Here is a 17,017-nt window from a genome sequence, read left to right as displayed (position 1 = left end):
CATGTAACACCAGCTTTGAGGTAACCTAGCTGAGAAATTGCATGACCCAGATTCAAGGAGAGATTTTGCTTCAAAGGAATAGGTGTACAGAATTAGAGGACACCACATGTCCCTTCCTGGCTTCTACATACATGCACCGGCCATCTACTCATACAGATATACACAAATACTAATAATTCCTTTTAAATCTTCAGTATTTTATGTATATGAGAGTTCTATTTGTATATACATCTACATGCCAGAAGAGGGCATCAGATCCCATTACAGATGGTTTTGATCCATCAAGTGGTTGCTGGGAATTGAACTCCGGACCTTTGGAAGAGCAGTCAGAGCTCTTAATCACTGAACCATATCTCTAGCCCATCAAATAACTAAAAGACAAAACACGGTGAAATTAATCAGCTCATCTAAATTCAAAGATATTCAGCAGTGACCAGGATTCTTGATACTTAAGTCTTTAATTTTAAACATTCTAGGGCACCTTGGAGAAAGGGGCTGATTGTAGTGCTTGGGGCAAGGAATACACAAAATGAGTCTGTAGCATCTTGTAGTTCTAGAAGAAAGTACATAACCAAAAAGCAAAATGGCCACACAAGCCAACCTGAAAGGGTTTCAAAAGTGTTTGTGCAAAGAAATAAAAATCAGAAGATAAATTTAAGACAACATACACAAATGTAGGTCTACACTAATCACTGAAAATGAGGAAAGGAGGCAAAGTTTTCTTATACTAGAAATGCAGATAATGTAGTAATGCACGCAGGTGCCCCTTCAAGAGTTGAGATCCTATAGTCCTCTTAAATGTGGGCAGAACTTAGGACTAGTCTTGTTGTAGGAGGGTGGGGCACCTTTGTTCCATCCTGCCCGGATAGCTTATACCCGAAATAATCACACAGAAATTGCATTAATTAAATTACTGCCTGGCCCATTAGCTCTAGCCTCTTATTGGCTAACTCTCACATCTTGATTAACCCATTTCTATTAAATCTGTGTATCACCACGTGACTGTGGCTTACCAGCAAGATTCTAACCTACATCTGTCTCAGGCCGGAGATTCATGGCGTCTGCCACACTGCCCTTCTTCCCAGCATTCTGTTCTGTCTACTTTGCCTGTCTAAGTCTGCTCTATCAAAAGGCCAAGGCAGTTTTCTTTATTCAACCAATGAAAGCAATACAAATACAGAAGGACCTCCTACACCAAGTCTTACACACACACACACACACACACACACACACACAGACACGGACACACACACACACACACACACACACACACACACACACACAAGAAATGGGGCAAAAAAGTGCAACCATACAGTGGAGAAACTAGCAAACACTATATACCATTGTCAGATGGTCAAAGCATCACTAGTAATATGCCATGCTTAGCTGGGCGGTGGTGCCGCACGCCTTTAATCCCAGCACTTGGGAGGCAGAGGCAGGCGGATCTCTGAGTTTGAGGACAGCCTGGTCTACAAGAGCCCGGATAGGCTCCAAAGCTACAGAGAAATCCTATCTCAAAAAAAAAAAAAATGCCATGCTGATAACATGTTCCCTTTGGTATTGTGTGAGTCAGGTTTTATATGTAGCATGTCCCTCAAGTCCTGTAATCACACTCTAATTATATAAAAAATTCCAAATTCAAATAAAGGAGTATTTTACAATACGTGACCATATGCCTCAGAACTGTAAGTCATGAAAAGTAAGACTGGGAAACTACCAGAGGGACGAAGGTAGTTTTATGATTAAGCATACAATCTTTGCATTAATAAATCTGAATAGGGCTGGAGAGATGGTTCAGCAGTTAAGAGCACTGGCTGCTCTTCCACACGACCTGGGTTCAATTCCCAGCACCCAACTGCAGCTCACACCTGACTGAAATTCCAGTTCCAGAGGATCTGGCACCCTTACACAAACACACATGCATGCAAAACACCAATGCATGCAAAATAAATAAGTCTAAATCAAAAACAAAAAAACGTCTGGAGTTTTTGTCAGTAATTATCTTGTTTTCTATTACTTCAGTGGAACATCATGACCCAAAAAAGCAAGTTGGGGAAGAAAGGATTTATTCGGCTTACACTTCCACATTGCTGTTCAGTACCAAAGGAAGTCAGGACAGGAACCTAAACAAGGCAGGGACCTGGGGGCAGGAGCTGACGCAGAGGCCATGGAGGGGTGCTACTTACCGGCTTGCTTCTCATGACTTTCTCAATCCGCTTTCTTATAGGAGCCAGGACCACCAGGGATGGCCTCATTCACAATGGGCTGGGCCTTTCCCCATCAATCACTAATTGAGAAAATGCCTTACAGTTGGATCCTATGGAGGCATTTTCCCAATTGAGGCGCCTTCCTCTCTCATATCTCAGCTGTGACAACCAGCCAGGTCAGTAATAATGTATGAGTGTTGGGTTTCTAAGTCTGAAAATGTGTCATAGTAATGTAAGATTAGGGGGCACTGGGTGAAGAGAACACCAGAATTTTTTCTACCCTTTGCCACCTCTCTGTGAAACTAAAATTATTATAAAATATCTTTATTTCTTTCAAAAAGCAAAGTTTAAAAGTTCAAAAGTGTAAAGACTGTGGGACTTTTTCCTAGATCAGTTCCTGGTTCCACATATTCCAAACCCTCTTGTGCCTTCACCACAGTTTGATAGCAGGAGCCAAGTAATGTTAATAGGCTCTTTGTGTCACAGTAATGGATGAGATGGCCCAGCTAGGTCAGAATCTTTTAGAAACAATTCCATTATCGGGAGAAACAACAATAACTTGTGAGGAAACTGCTCAGGTTGAAGTCCTTTCGCCTTCATCCAGACCTTCAAAAAGCCCAGGGCCCTTGCAGGGCACTTGAGGATAAAGCAAGGTGTGATGGTCATGTTCTTGCATTATAACATTTGATCATATATGGTGATGCTGTCTTTATCTCCCTATACAGCAGGCTCACTCAGGGTGTGGTTCAACATTTAAAAAAAAAACAAAAACAACACAAAAGAACAAAAAGTTTGTACTACTGTCAGAGTGGGCTCCCAAAGCGTTATTGAGTAATTGAAAAGGAGCTCTAGCTGAAATACAAAGCCCTAGCCAGGAGGATTTAGGCCATCCAGGGCAAGAACACCAGCGCTCCAGGGCCCGCCCTGTTATTTCGGAATCATCTGCCAAAGAGAGGGTAGGAGAAAAGGCTATGTGGCAACAGTGCTGCCCACCCCCAACCTTCCCCCCATTTTTGTTTGGACTTAGGGTTTCTTTCCAATGGCATAGGCTGGCTTTCCAGATCCTCTGGCCTCCACCTCTAAACTGCTAGGATTACAAGCATGAGCCACCACGCCCAACTAGCAACAGTCTTTTGAAATACTAATAGGTCTTCCTTCCATATTCATATCTTATCGCGCCCACACACATTACCATGCTGCTTATGGTTAATTAGGCACGGACAGATCGTATTTTCGCGACAAGGTTATTTGAAATCTAGAGGGTCTCAGAATAGCCATTCATTAAAAAGCACGTGCACAATCACCCTGGCCGTGGAGACCCACGCCATTAATCCCGGAGACGTGGCAGAACTCCGTGTGTTCAAGGACAAGACCGGTCTACAGAGCGCGTGCTGGGACAGACAAGACTGCACAGAGAAAGCTGTCTCGAAAGAAACCAAGCCAGCCAAGCAGACCAAAGTGTACCAATTAGGCTGACTTTAAGAAAAGGAAAGGAAACTCTTCATTCCCTGAGCACCACGGTATTCCCACTTCTCTAGAACGGACATCCGGGATGTGAGACCGGACACACGGAAGGCCAGGCGATCACAGGTTCCCACAGAGCGTGGGATGAGAAGGGCTCGACCCAGGCTAGGTTAGGTCGAAGACCCAGCTCCTTTCGGTGGGTCCACACTTGCGACTACACTCGGAATGTGGGTCTTCCGACGACGCCCTTCAGGGGCGAAGTTTACCAACAAAAGTAACCACGGTAGAAGCAGTGAAGACACAAAGCAGGAGACACGCAAAAGCACACGCCCCTTACTGTGCTCCGCGCGTGCGCACAGAGGCCCGGAAAGGTAGCCGGCGCGGTTGAAGGGGTGGGGGAGGCAGACACGCCTTCGGCCCGCCGCTCCTGAGCCCGCCCCCAGGCCGCAGCGAGCCTCTCACTGGTCAGCCTGGGCCCGGCCAGGGGCGGGGATTGGCTGATTGGCATAAGGTCCCGGGACGGCCAATCTGGAAGGCTGAGCGTCTGGGGAAGGTGCAGGCTGCGGCGCTGCGGAGGTGAGTGGGGGCCGGGACTCGGAAAAGCGGTTGGCGACGGGGGAATGGCTGCCGTCCCGAGCCGGGCGGCCGCGGGAGGCCGCGTGTGGGTCAGGGAGGAGACTGGAGCGCGGCGCGGGAAGACGGCGAGCGGGAGGGAGCCCGGAGCAGGGCAGCCCGCCGATTCACCCGCGCCCGGCTTGCTGAGCTCCGCGGGCCGCCGGCCTGGCTCCCATCCCCCGCCGTCGGGGCGGCTGCCCGCGCCGGCCGCCAGGCGGGGGAATCTCCGCGGTCCTGCGCCCTGGCTGGGTTTGGGCTGGGGAGGCGGAGCGCGGCGGCCCAGGACGTTCAACCTGCTCCACCTGGCCCCAGCTAGGTTCCTGACAGCGACAGCTCGCCGCCCTGAACTTTCTTCCTAGGCGTGCGCAATTTGTGTAGTAGACAGCCGCAGGCACACCAAACCCAACTTTTCCCCTGACCGCTTGTTTTGACTTTTCTGCTGTAACCCATTCTGGCCTTCACCTAACTGTGTATCTGAAGATGGCCTAGAAGTTCTGATCCTCCTCCCTCTACCTCCCAAGTGCAAAGTTTAAGGCTTGCTTCACCACTCCCAAAAGAAAAAAAAAATTAAGGAGTATTTTTTTTTTTTTGACACAGGGTTGTGTTTCTTTTACTCCAGGATGGGGTGGAATGGACTATGTAGATTAGGCAGGCAGAGCTGCCTACTACAACTCTAGGTCACCCTCCTGCCTCAGCCACCACGCCCAGCTCCATAAATAACTTTTTATTGGAATCCAGTCACATTTATTTTCATAATGTATGTGACTGCTTTTACATTACAGTGATGTAGTCACGGAGATTGTAACATACTTAAAAGATTTACTATCTAGTTTCATAGTCCTGGCCACCACCCCCTCCCTCCCAATCTCTATTTGAGACAAGGTCTCACTAAAGAGCTTTGGCAGACTTGCAAGTTGATATATAGACCAGGATGGTATTGAACTTGTGGGGACTCTTTGCCTGATTCTTTAGGGCTAGATGCATAACACCATTCCTCATTCCTAGTACCATTTTTTTCTTTTTTTCTTTCTTTCTAATTTTTTTTGAGACAGAGTTTCTCTGTGGCTTTGGAGCCTGTCCTGGAACTAGCTCTTGTAGACCAGGCTGGCCTCGAACTCACAGACATCCGTCTGCCTCTGCCTCCCGAGTGCTGGGATTAAAGGTGTGCGCCACCACCACCCGGCTTTTTTTTCTTTTTTGATAAAGGTTTCATTGTGTATTCCAGGCTAGCCATCTGTTTGTTACCCAGACACCTCAAACTCCTTTTATTGCTTTATTTTTTACAGATGCAGGGATTATAGGCAGGAGCCATAAGGTGTGGCTGAATTTTTTTGCTTCTTAGTTTGTTTTTGATATTTCGAAAAAGGATTTCTCTGTGCAGCTTTGGCTGTCCTGGAACTTCCTCTGTGGACCAGGCTGGCCTTGAACTCACCATGAGAAACATGTGTGCACCACCACTGCCCGGCTGCTTCTAAGTACTTTACAGAAATAGTCAAACTTTGTTGTATGCAGTTGTAAATCGATTTCTTCTACCTCCTTTTTCAAAATAATCATTAATTTTTTATCGCTCTTGGAGGTGGGTGTGTGGTCAGTAGACAGAATATAGTAATTGTTCTCTCTAACCATGTAGTCTTAGGGGTCAAACTCAGGTCATATGTGTGGCAACAGGCTCTTTTGCCCACTAAGCTGTCACTGACATTCCACCCACCCTGGAAAGCAGAGTTGCTGGTAAAACAGTCTCAAGTCAGTAGGCGGGGAGTGTGGTCTTACTGCTTAGGAACCAGAATATGCCGCCTTGCAAGCAGGTCCTTCATGGATGACACTTCAGTTTTCAGCCGTCACACTCCAAGCCATTGTCCCCAAGTAAGCGGACAGATAATTGAAGTCATTTAACAGTAGCCCGTGGAACTGCATTTGAGTAGCATAAGCTAGCTATTAAAATATAAAAGTAAGGAAATTAAGTCAAACTAGGAAATACATTTTAATAAATTGTAAATACATTTCAATATAACTGGGTGGGATTGTTTTGTTTTGTTTTTCGAGACGGGGTTTCTCTGTAACAGCCCTGGCCTGTCCTGGAACTAGGTCTTGTAGACCAGGCTGATCTTGAACTCACAGAGATCCTCCTGCCTCTGCTTCCTGAGTGTTGGGATTAAAGGCGTGTGCCAGCACCACCCAGCATAACTAGGATTTTTAGACCTAATTTATTCTTTTTTCAGTCAGGATCTCTCTTTGTAGCTCTGGTTGACTTGGACCTCACTATGTAGGTAAACCGAGCCTTGAATTCATGGATGATCCTACTTTCCAAATGCTGGTATTGCAGGAACTCACTCTGTAGACCTCAAATTCACAGACATCCGCCTGCCTCTGCCTCCCAAATTGTGGCATGCACTTACAGCTCCTGGGAGACAGACTGGAGGGTTCTGGGGGCTCACAGGCCCTCCAGCCTAGCTAGTTGGTTCTTCCAGGCCTTTGGGAGACCCTGCCTCAGAAAACCAAGCTGGTGAGGGGTGAGAACTCTACTTTTCTATGGGCATTAGGATAAATAATTTAGAATGTATTATACTATAGGATTATGTAGTATTATACTGGGTTAGTTAAAGTGGTGGTTGTAGGTTCTCTCAGATCTATGACTTCACTAGCCCAGGTTAGTTGGCTCGGTTTCCAGTACCATCCTTGATTTCCCTCCTGTGGAGTGGGCCTCCAGTGAGCGAGCTGGTGACTGGTGAGGTAATCACTATTGTACCCTTAGGGTTGTTATGCCGTCCTGCACATTGTTGTGGTTCGTAGGCATCCTGACTGTGTAGGCCTGTTGGTTGTTTTTTTCCTTAGGAAACTCTCATGGTGCCTCTTGGTACCATGGAAGCTGGTCCTCATGAAGGAGGCTTTCTGGTCAGTTCCAGTCAGGGAAGAGCACACCAACTGGGTGTCCGTCCAGTCTAAGTGGTCAGCCCTAACACTGTATCCATACAAGTAACACACAGATGGCAGCAGACTGTATTTATATATTTAGAAACTGATGTATCAGTCGGGGTTCTCTGGAGGAACAGACCTGCTAGTACTTCCATACAGGGTTTATTGGAGTGGCCGTGGTCCCAGTGTTCCAACAGTGGCTATCTCCTAACAGGAAGGTCAAAGCCTGAGTTGTTCAGTCCACGAGACCAGATGTCCCTGTAGCCCCAGTCTGGTGCCTGAGTCCTAGAGAGGTACCCATCTTTGGTCCACATTGGAATCCCAAAGAAATGAGTTCTAACACCAGGGAAGGAGTGTCTCAGCAACAGGACAGATGACCTTACCAGTGAGAGTAAGTGCAAGCAGGCAAGAAAGCAAAAGTTCCTTTTTCTGTACCTTATGTGGCCTGCAACCAGAAAGTGTGGCCCAGATTTTGAATGAGTCTTCTCACCACAAATGATCCAGCCAAGAAAATCTCACACGGGTGTACCCAGCTGCTTAGGTTCTAGTCCATTACAGATGTGTTAGGTTGACAAGATTAACCATTTCACATGCACACTTAAATTTATTTATATATACACGCACATATATGTGTTTATATGTACCAGTGCTATGAAGCAAAAAGCAAGCTGGATGGCTCTTGGAATACAATTCCCAGAGTTGTTTTCTGGACTTCATACATACCTATACTTGAACACACACACACAACGAAATGCTATTACTAGGCAGAGAGAATTAAAGAAAAAGAATAAGAAGGATACTTGATTGAATCAGGTTTTCTCTAAGAGCCAGTATATAGTTTTCTCTAAATTCTAGCATTTTACTAGCTAGAATTTCTATTAATTAGTAAAAGCTATTGTGATTGTAACAAGCTATTTTGTTTGTTTTTGTGCTCTCCAAGTGCTGGGATTAAAGACATTTGCCACCACCACCTGGCTGATTGTAACAGGTTTTAAGTGTTTCCAAATTAGATCTGTTTAAAAACTTTGGCTATGAACCATATCAGCTGCTTTTCTCATTGCTGTGACTATGAATGCATGCTAAGAAAGAGGGCACATTCTTTTCTGCTGGGGCAAGCACTGTAGCAGAATCTCCCTGCAGCTCTGGGAGCCTGGAGCAACAGCTTACTGACATCCCAGAAGGTTGGACGGCAGGACAAGCTGCTCCTTGCATTGTGTGGTCTAGGGCTCCAGCGTTGGGAAAGTGGCGCTAATGTTGAAGCAGGCCTCACCGCCTCGGTCCATCCTTTCTGGAAACATCCTCCACAGACACACCCAGAGGGGCTCCTCAGTGACAGCACCGTGAGGCTGACAGTGGAAATTAGCCATCGCATGGAATGTAACACAGACGTTAATATATAATGATCACAAAACATCTGTGTAATAGTCACTTAGATTAAGAGAAGAAAGTTGTCTGCAAATCAGAATATACCTTGATGACTCTTCCAACTATTAGTTACCCACAGGATCCAGAGGAAGCTGCCATAACGTCTAGTGTTTTCTTCTGTAATCTCTACTTGTCTTTGGGGTATGTGCTGATGGACTTTTTTTTATTATTATTCTATTCCTGGTAGCACCAGTGCTGATGGACTTTTTATTATAGTTAGTATTATTCTATTCCTGATAGCACTAATGTATTTCTTTTTTCCTTGAGGAATTTCATTAGGGCACTAAATTCTTAGGAGGCTCTCAGAGAGCTTCACTTGGCTATACTCTCCTGTCTTGATAGGTCTCTAATGGTTTCAGGAAACAGGGTTTTGTTTTTTTTTTTTTTTTTTTTTCGTTTTTCTTTTTTGCAGCTACTTGTCCTAAGTGAGAGGAGAGTTTGTTTGGATATTACCTAAGTCATAGAAGCAAAGTTTCTCTCTGTGTGTATACATATATACATTTTTGGGGCTAGCTCTACATGTCTAGTCCAAGCTGGTCTTAAACTCCTTTTTCTTTTTTTTTCTTAATTTTTTATTCTATTTTAATTTATTTTTTGTGTGTGCATACTTGTGGATGGGTGTGTATCACATAGTGGAGGTCAGAGACAACTTGCAGGAGTCAGTGTTCTACTTTGGCTTTGTGGGTCCTGGGAAATCAACATGGCTCTTTAGGCATGGCAGCAGGCACCTCTACCTCTGAGCCATCTTGTTGCCCTTGAACTCTTGATGCCCCTGCTTCAGCCTTCTACATACTGGGGTTAGAGGAACACCACCACATCTGGCTTGATACCACTAACAGTTGAGCAACTATTATACATTGCCCTAAAAGCTGAGATAAAGTGTCTTTCCAAACTGATTAAGTCCAGCGAATGGGAAAAGCAATTTGGGCATATTGTTTTAATGTGCTAATATACAGAGAAATGTATGCGCAGAAGGGTCTTGATTCTGGTTGATCAAGAGTGACGTAGAGGAGGCATAGCCAAACTGAAGCAGAGAATTAGTAAGACCTAAATTAGTATTGGAGACAGGAGGGAGGTGGAATATTGACTGCAGGTTGAGAGTTGAGAGTATATTGGATTTCTGGAGTCACCTTATGACGCTTTTCAAAGTGAAGGCTATGAAGGCTGTAGAGGAGAACAAAGAACTGAGCAGATCATAAGTTAGGATAGCAGTGGCTGGAAAGGAAGGAGCAACTGTCAAATTGTTTACAGTTTAGTTTAATAAACTAAATGATACAATTAAGTTTCTCATAATAGTAAAGACAATGAGATGTGTCTGGTGAGGACGACTTGATCGATTACAGAAGATGAAGGCAAGAAGGAATAAGAATATAGGTGCGACTTTTCTCAGGTGAAGAACATGGACAGCAGCTTTGGGGAGAAAGTTTAGAAGTTTAGTTTAGAATTCGTTTCAAACGCAGACGGGAGAAACTAGGAAATCGTGATATAAGTAATAAGGGTGAAGGGAGAATGTATTGTCATGCAGGGCGCTTTCGGTGCTGTGAGACCCGGACAGTGACGGGGTAGAGGGGACCTGGGCATTGGCTTGGAGAGTAGGGCGAGAGACTGAGGGTGCAGCAGGGCACAGATGCAAACGAGAATGTGCCAGGGCGCACTGTGAAGGGCTTACTCAGTGACTAATCACTTTGTTGTTTTGTCTGCTGAGAAATGGAGGAGGGAGGTCGATTTAAGTAATAGTCCATTTTCTGCTGTCTTAACTGAATACCCAAGAAAGATAGTTGTAAAAACAGTTGGCTGTTTTGGAGACTAGGAAGTGGCACCTTTCTGGAAAGGCACATGATCCAGTGGGGAACGGTGAACAGCGTGAGAGGGAAGTTGGGGAGATGGCAGGCACACGGGGTGTTGAACTGGTTCTTCTAGCCGGAACCAACTACATTAACTAACACACCCTCCCCGCCTACCCATCATCATGGTCTGATCACCTCTTAATCCCGTCTGGATGTCTGAGTATCAGGTTTTTGTTTGTTGTTTTGTTTGAGGCTGGGTCTTGTATGTATCCTCTACTATCTTTAAACTCAATATAGCCAGTTTTGGCATTGAACTCAAGGCGGTCCTTCTGTGCAGCCGCTTGGAGTACTAGGATTTTATTGCTCCTTTGGGGATTAGGTTTCTCTCACAAAGTCATTGTATGGAGCCAGGCATGGTGGCTCACATTTTAAATTCTTGATTTTATTTTATGTGTGCATGCCTGTATTTACACCACATGCAGTGCAGTACCTGCAGAGGCCAGAAGAGGGTAAGAGATCTCTGTGGAACTGGAGTTAGAGATGGTTGTCAGTAACTGCCCTGTGGGTGCCGGGAACTGAACTCATGAGCTCAGATCCTCTGCAAGAGCAGCAAGTACTCCCAACCACTGAGTGGCTCTCCCTTGGATTGTTGCTTGGGAAGAAGGAGGCGAAGGGCGATTAGTGACTGTAAGGCCAACCTGGGCTACAAGATGCCTTGTCTCAAAAAAGCCCAAACCAATCAAAACAGAACAAAAAAAATTAGAGGTAAAAAAAACCCTGGAGGGCCTAGTGAAACTGTGGATAAGTTTGAAAGAGCTGATCTGGTGGGTGTAGGAAGGGGCAGTTAGAAAGATAGAAATGTGTTCAGATAAAAAGGCTTAGTAAACTTTGTGCAACCCCATTGCTGAAAGTAGGATTTATGAAAGTCTAAAGTTTCAGAGAAGAAAATAACTGAAAATAATGGCAAATCTGTGAGTCAAGTGATCCTTGGGTGTGTTGGGTCCGAGAGTGTGAGGGTGAAGACTGGTTAGGAGGAGACACTGGCTAGGCCAGGGCTGCAGCTCCATGGTGGAGGCTTGCCTTGTGTTTCTAAGCCATGCAGTACTGTGACAAGGGGAAAAAACAAAACTGGATTATCTGAGTGAAAGCTAGCCTGGGCTTAAATTTGTTACCATTCTGCCTCAGCCTCCTGGATACTGGGAGCTGGGCTTTAGGTTTCTTTTTTATACTGAGGACTGAACCTGGGTTTGTGCATGTTACAGTGCTCAGCCCTAGATTTGGGGTGTGTGAATGTGTGTTGGGGTGTGTCTGTATGTGGTGAGTCTATGCATCCAGGTTGACTTCAGATTGACTGTACAGCTGAAGATAACCCTGACTCCATCTCCCCGGTAGGTGTCACAGGAGCTCACCACCATACCTAGATCCTAAATTTTGCTGTGTTTTTGTGTTTGTTTGTTTATTTTTGAGCTGGTGTCTTGTTATGTAATCCTGACTGGCCTGGAACTCACAAATAGACCAGACTGGCCACATTCTTACAAGTTCCATCTGTCTCCACCTAAAATCTAGTTTGAAGTGAGACACTCAACATTTTAACATTGCCTACCTAGTAATGACTGTATAAGGAGGAAGATTGCTTCTGTCTGCTCTGGTCAGCTTCAGTAGTTTGATAAATGTCTTTCTGTGCATAATAAAAGTAAAAAGCTGAGGGTTTTTATAGAGATGAAATCATACTGCTTAGAGAGCACTGTTCTAGTGATGTGAAAACAAACCACATATGCGTAGTATTTTATAGTATTCTCTGACTGTTCTATCGATAACCTTTAAAAGCACTACAGAGTATGTTTAAAACAGCAGAAGAATTCCGTTGTTGTGTAGCGGTTCAGAGGTTGTATTTTGCCTGACTAGGGTGATTCACACCTACAATTCCAGCACTTGGGAAGCTGAGACAGGTGGATCCCTATGATTTGGGAGGCCAGCCTGGTCTACATGTGAATTCCAGGCCAGCCTGGGCTATGTAGAGAGACAATGAAGGGCTCTAGCAGGCTCAAGCTTGGCAAACATGGTGCTGACAGGCTTTGCCCCTTTCCTTCCCCCTTCAGTTTCCTGAACCCCTTCTGAAAACCGCCTGTATCCAGCTCCAGGGAATGTGCCATCGTCTTTCTCAGGCACTCACACACATGTGGCATACAGGCATGCTTGCATACAGAGGGTAAAACAAAAAGATTTTAAAAACTGGGGGGTCATTCCTTTGCTACAGCCTTTGCTTAAACCTCTCAGAGAAGTCTGTGGAAGGAGCAGTATCCCAGTGGCTAGCCAGATTCCCATTAAAGAGTGAATGAACATGGTCTAGGAAGACTCAGTAGTGAGGATTATGTTGAGTGTGTGGAGTTGGGATGTTCTGTAGAGCACAGTGGAGGTCATTAGGTCACTTACACCTCCCATTTTCAATTCGGCATGACATTTTCAGCCTCTATCGTTGAGTGAGTTAGTCAGTCAGAAGACTATGTATCTGTGTATATCCCATTGGTTCTGATATTCTTGAGAACCCAGACCAATATGATATTAAAAATAAAGCAGTCTGGCAGCGTGCGGTGACACATAAACAGAGAATTCACGAAGCAGAGGCAGACGGATTAAAAATACAAGGGCATTCTAGTTTATGTAGTGAGTTAAACATGGTTTGCATTACGTTAGACCCATCTGAAAAAAAAATAATGCAAGCAAAAAACAACCCAGGGCTGGGAAGTAGTTGGTAATTGCAGGGACCTACATTTAATTCTCAGAACCCAACTGAAAAAAAAAACTGAGGGGGCGTGCTGGAGAGATAGCTCAGAAGTTAAGAGCACTGACTGCTCTTCCAGAGGTCCTGAGTTCAATTCCCAGCAACCACATGGTGGCTCACAACCATCTGTTATCAGATGTGGTGCCCTCTTCTGGCCTGCAGGCAGGACACTGTATACATAACTTAATCTTTTTTAGAAAAAAAAATTGTTGGGTAATGAGTCGGGTAATGAATGGCTGGGAAGGGGAGATAGGCAGATCCGTGGGACTTGCAAGCCGCCAGTACAGTCTTCTCAGGCAAGTTCCAGGCCAAGGAGTGACCTTATGTTGAAAGAAAAAAAAAAAAAAAGAAGACGACGACGACGGCAGCATCTGGGGTGGCACCTAGGATGTCTCCACACAGACGATGTGTGTGGATAAAGTACAGTTTTCTGTTCATACTTATTAACCCTTGGAAGCAGTTGATGAGTAGATGACAGAATAATAAACCGTGGCCCTTACAGACAAGGCAATAGTCACCACAGAAGAACTCATCTCTCAAGCCTGGAAAGATGTGGAGGAACCGTAAGAGTCACTGGGCGAAAGCAGCTGGGCTGAGAAGCTGCACACTGCAAGGTTCCAACTGTGAGGCAAGTCTGAAGGACTTTACAGGATCAGTGTACTTAAAAGGACTTAAATTAGCTAGGCGTGGGTCCGTGAGTTCAAGACCAGCCTGGTCTACAGAGGAGTTCGGGACAGCCAGGGCTACACAGAGAAACCGTGCCTTCAAAAACCAAAAATGAGAAACTAAAATTTGTGCTTGTTTATATCAAGATAGGGTCTTGCTGTCTGGCCTAGGCTGGCGGGAAACTCTCATTTCTTTTTGTGCCTCAGGAGTATTGGAATTACAGGGGTATACCACTACATTTGGATTTGTACATATCTATACTAAGTTCGTCTAAAAGAGAAAGGTGGTAGGATGCTGTTTGTGGGCAGGACGGTCTGTAGACATTAGCATTCTGTCTCCTAGGTAACCAGTTACATCCACAACTACCTGTCTGCTGTCATATAGGTTTGAATTAGCATTTCTTTCAGGTATCCTCCAAATTACAAAGAAGGAGCAACACCATCCTGACCTTTTGTTAGGTTGCGAAGGCCTGGAAGGCCTGTCCTCAGGTGGGGCCTATGGCTTGAGAGCCTGGCTGCCACACCATATGGAAATTCGGGCCTACATGAGACGAGCAGCATGATCTCACCGTTGTGTACGCTTGAGTCATCTCAGGCCTACTTTACTATTGGGTTTTTGTATTTTTTGTTTTCTTTTGTTTTTGAGATGGGGTGTCTAGGTAGCCTTGGCTATTGTGAAACTGTAGACCAGGCTGGTCTCCTCGAGCACTGGTATTAATGGTGTGTGCTAACATGTAGGAACACTGAGAATGAGTGAATTTTTTTCTCTGATTTGCACATCAGGTTTTGAGGTGTTGTGTTTTAAACTGACTGTGTGAGACATGTAAACAGAAATTCTAAATAAAAGTCTCTCCTTAGTACTCAGTATCTGCATTGAATATTTCAGTGTGCTCTATGGACCATGTGCTGCTATGGAGGCCTGAAGCTCTTGACCTGCAGGCTGGGAAGACACAGACACTAGATGCTGGGCTGGATTAAGTGCCTGCTGAGGATGGTGGTTCAGCGAGTTGGGCTCAGCATGCAGTCGGTGAGTGTTCACAGACCACCCTAAACATCCAGACGTTTCCATGTTCTGAGGCTTTCCTGAGAAAATGATGTAAACTTTAACAACATTAAATGTATTGTTTGTAGTCCGTGATTTGATTACTCTTAAATCGCAAAAGTGGATCTGTTCGCAGCACAGTGAGGCAGTAACTTTCTAGGTTATGCTCGAAATTATTGTAGTTACAGGACCTCAAAAACAATGCATTCGTTAATGAAGAAAAAGGATTAAATCTACAGAGAATCACTGATTGTTTGGCTCACAATTAGTAACTTTGTTTTTAGATTAATATTAAATATTACAAGTAAATGATAAAACATGTTTTCCTAAAATGTAACAGTAGCTAGAGAGAAATTATAGCCTATTATATAATTCTATGCCATAGATTTTTTTTAAAGAAAAAAAGATAATGTTTATTTTATAGAGGTTGTGATTTTATTTTTTAATATATTCAAGTTCTCATTTTGTAGCCCAGACTGGAAGCCAGTGTGTAGGCCAGGCTGGCGTCAAATTTGGAGATTTCCATCTGTGAATAAGAATACTTGCCAGTGTAGTTAGCCATGGATTAGATGGCAGTCTGTCTGGATAGTGCACCAAGGGGTTAAAGAAAGGACAGACACACACAGGTCCAGTGAAGCGGGGATCAGGTGACTAACATGCATTGTGTATTTTCTCAAGGACTTGGCATGCAAATGAATGTGATTCCATTCTTGAGAATGTCAGGAAGCCCAAACTGTCCTCATCCTATACCTGTTTTATCTGCATCCTCACTGTTTAAACATTAAAACTTGCATTCAATGTGCATGCGTATAAATCAGCACTGGAGGTACTTCAGGAGCTGGTTCTTCCATTATGTGGGTTTGGGTGGAACTCAGCCCATCAGACGGTACCAAGTGTCTTTACCGTCTATGTCTCTCTGAAGATGAGTGTGTGTTTGTGTGTGTGCTTATTTGCTGCGTTGGACCTTGGACCTAGGGCCTGACACATGCCAAGCATGTGCCCTACCATTGAACCACATCTCCATCTCCCAGCTCTTTGTGTGATGTGTGTATGTGGGTAAAAACTATGGCATATGTTGGAGGTCAAAGTTGTGGGTTTCAGGGATTAAACTCAAGTTGCCAGTCAAGCCCCTTTGATTGTTGAGCCATTGCAGCAGCAACTCCCCGTCCCTTAAAAAAAGTGTTATATTGTCTCACAAAGCTGCTCAGGCTGACCTTGAACTTGCAATTGTGCTTCCTTAGCTGCCTGAGTAGTTGGGATTACAGGTCCTGTCACCAGGCCTGATTTAGCTCTGTTTTACTGTAGATATCAGCCATGCTGTTAACAGCCAACCACGATTGGTTTAGTATGCCAGGACTCAGTTCCCATGGCTTCTGCATAGACCGAGCATTCAGACCATTCCTTGTTATATACGAGAAACTGAACTTCACAGCCTTGCTGCCTCTTCCAGTTACCTGAGGTAGAACCTAGTTCTGAGTCCACAATCCTTCCTCTTTTTAGTGTACTTTGGTACTTATAAAAGAAATGGAAGAAAATCTTAGAAATACCTTAACTCATTGACTACGAAGAGGCTCATGAAATAGTGTCCATTTTATAGATGAGAAAGTAGAAGTGTAAAGGATAATTATTTGTACCTTTTGTAGACAATCATTTGGCAGACCCTGCTTTTAAAGTCAAGGCTTTATGCTGCTCTAGGCCTTACTGACTCCTCACTGCCATCCACTTTGATTCCGTTTTTCTTCCCTCCCTCTCTCCCTCCCTCCCTTTCTTCCTTTTTTGGAACAGGGCCTCACAGTGTGACTGGCTGGCCTTGAACTCACAAGAGATCTACCTGCTTTTGCCTCCCTTGAATACTGGGATTCAAAGTATGTGCCATAAAGCCTAGCTCAATTTACTTTTGTTATGTTTTGGTTTGTGTGTATTGTTATTTTTGTCTGCATGTATGTCTGTACATCACTCTGTGCTTGATGCCAAGGAGAGCAGAAGAAGTATCAGATCCCCCAGAACTGGAGTTAGAGACAATTGTTTGTGAGCCTCCATGTGAGTGCTGGGAATTAAACCCAGGTCCCTGAAAGAACAGCTAATTCTGTAAACTGATGAGCCATTTTTCCAGCCCC

At 44.7% G+C, this 17,017-nt stretch overlaps 1 protein-coding gene across 1 annotated transcript in view; it reads left to right on the top strand.

Annotated features, from left to right (window-relative positions):
• The first annotated feature begins 4,186 nt into the window (after positions 1-4,186).
• Positions 4,187-17,017, top strand: part of Mtfr1 (mitochondrial fission regulator 1) — a 30,929-nt gene continuing 18,098 nt past the window's right edge. Inside the window, exons 1-2 of the mRNA XM_038348096.2 lie at positions 4,187-4,247; positions 14,745-14,885. Coding sequence (XP_038204024.1) covers positions 14,820-14,885 — 66 coding nt within the window. The 5' untranslated portion in view covers positions 4,187-4,247; positions 14,745-14,819. The remainder of the gene's footprint in view (positions 4,248-14,744; positions 14,886-17,017) is intronic.

The sequence above is a fragment of the Arvicola amphibius genome, chromosome 11 (assembly GCF_903992535.2).
Source record: "Arvicola amphibius chromosome 11, mArvAmp1.2, whole genome shotgun sequence".
NCBI lineage: Eukaryota > Metazoa > Chordata > Mammalia > Rodentia > Cricetidae > Arvicola > Arvicola amphibius.
Note: the sequence above shows the minus strand (reverse complement) of the source record. Positions and strands in the feature narration are given on the sequence as shown.